Below are 2046 nucleotides of genomic sequence, written 5' to 3' on the forward strand. Positions count from 1 at the left end.
TCATAGTTAAAAGACTGCAGGCTGACAATATCTCCGGTCTCTGAATTAATGTTGACCATTGTGGAAAGCGGGACTGAGTTAGTGTTACTTTCTGAAAAATAGTACCTCACCTGGCCATTTTCATTCATGTCAGCATCGAATGCGGACACTGTTTGTATAACTGCTCCCACCGGGCTGTTCTCCTTTACATAAATATTCATGTCTGACGCGGAGAAACGGGGTGCGTTATCATTGACATCGGAAACGTGGAGAGTAATAATACTGGTGCTGGAGAGAGGTGGGCTGCCTCCATCACTTGCCGTTATAGTGACATTATACTGAGGGATGCTTTCTCGATCGAGGGGTCCATCAACCACTAACGAGTAATAGTTTTTATAGTTAGTTTCCAATTTAAATGGAGTCTTGTCATCTATTGTACAATGTACTTCGCCATTCTTGCCCCCATCTTTGTCCAGTACGGAGACAAGTGCAATAGCAGTACCTTCTTTAGCATCCTCCTTCACTGTGTCTAGTAGTGACGTCACAGTGATCTCAGGAGCGTTGTCGTTGAGGTCCACCACCTCTACCAGCACTTTACAATGAGCAGACATCGGAGGCTGCCCTTTGTCACTGGCCTGTGCACGAATTTCAAATGCGGGATGTTCTTCAAAATCCACATTTCCTTCAACTGTCAGTGTGCCTGTATCTGGGTCGATTTTAAAAATCTGCAGTATGTGGTCCTGCTCTTTTGTGCTAAGTGTGTATATGATGTCTTTGTTTGTCCCTTCGTCTGCGTCTGTTGCATTTAAAGTCAGCAGAGAGGTCCCAGTAGGCGCATTTTCAAATACACGAGTTTTGTACAAAGATTTTGCAAACACGGGCGTGTTATCATTAATGTCTAAAACATTAATCTTAATTTCTGACGTGCCAGATTTTGGTGGATTTCCATCATCTAACGCTGTTAAAGTGAGCTTGATCAAAGGCTCCTTTTCTCTGTCTAACGCTTTCTGTAACACTAACTCAGTGGAGATACTCTCTCCCGCTTTGCTTATTGCTAATGAGAAATGTTCATTAGAACTGAGCTTGTAAGTGTTTATGCTATTCTTTCCCACATCTGCATCATGGGCTTGTAGCAGAGGAAATTTTATTCCAGGAAATGTGCTTTCAGCAATGTCTATAGTCTGCGACGTTGCAATGAAATACGGAGAATTATCGTTGACATCAAGTATATTTATTTCTATCCGGTAAAGCTTTAAAGGCTCATTTATGACCGCCTCCACATTAACAGTACATTTTACTGCTTTCGCGCAGAGCTCCTCTCTGTCTATTCTCTCACTAACATAGAGGACACCAGTCTTCGTATTTACCTCGAAATATTTTTTCTTTGACCCAGCAACAATCCTAAACATACGGGGCTCCAGATCCTGTACGCTTAGATGTAAATCCTTCGCGATATTTCCAACAAATGTCCCCGAATTTACCTCCTCTGAAACGGAGTAAGAGAGCTGCGCAGACACTGCATCCCAGCAATAATCCAGTATCAGAAGCATCAGATATATCCAGACAGAGCACTTGCTTCTCGGTAAAGACATAATTCCCTCCGGCGTAAAGACAACACATATACAATTCTGACTGATTTATATAAAACGATCCACACGAAGACAAGATATTGTATCAATTATTCTTCTTTTCAGTCGGTACTAAATGCGGCTGCCGGTCTGTACCCTCTCGTCTTCCGACTCTTTGTTACAAAGCTCTGTGAACTGTCTTTGGGAGGGGCATAAAACACGAAAAGATAAGTCTTTATGTTAAGGTCTACAGTGTCACCTCGTGGTGATTTAAAATACATACAATTACAGGACCTATTTAAACGACCTCACTGGTATCACCGTCGTCCTCTGATTAAAAGTCGCCGTGAATTGTCCTTAAAGCTAATCAAAACAGAAACCTCAAAGGAACAGTTTATTACAGGGTCATTTAAGTGACTGGTAAATCGTTTCAGCACCACGGAGAGCACCACACATCTCTCTGCAAGGCTAGATAGGCGATTATAGCAAAGCAGCTGGA

The 2046-nt window shown here is 42.4% G+C and overlaps 1 protein-coding gene across 1 annotated transcript; it reads right to left on the reverse strand.

Moving 5' to 3' along the window:
* Positions 1 to 5: 5 nt before the first annotated feature.
* On the reverse strand, positions 6 to 1571 carry LOC121964799 (protocadherin alpha-3-like; the record flags this gene model as incomplete). Its single annotated transcript, XM_042514987.1, has 1 exon — positions 6 to 1571. A coding segment is annotated over exon 1 (1566 nt), but the record flags the coding sequence as incomplete, so codon positions are not given.
* Positions 1572 to 2046: the final 475 nt, after the last annotated feature.

This window comes from Plectropomus leopardus, unplaced genomic scaffold, assembly GCF_008729295.1.
Source record: "Plectropomus leopardus isolate mb unplaced genomic scaffold, YSFRI_Pleo_2.0 unplaced_scaffold17240, whole genome shotgun sequence".
Lineage (NCBI taxonomy): Eukaryota > Metazoa > Chordata > Actinopteri > Perciformes > Serranidae > Plectropomus > Plectropomus leopardus.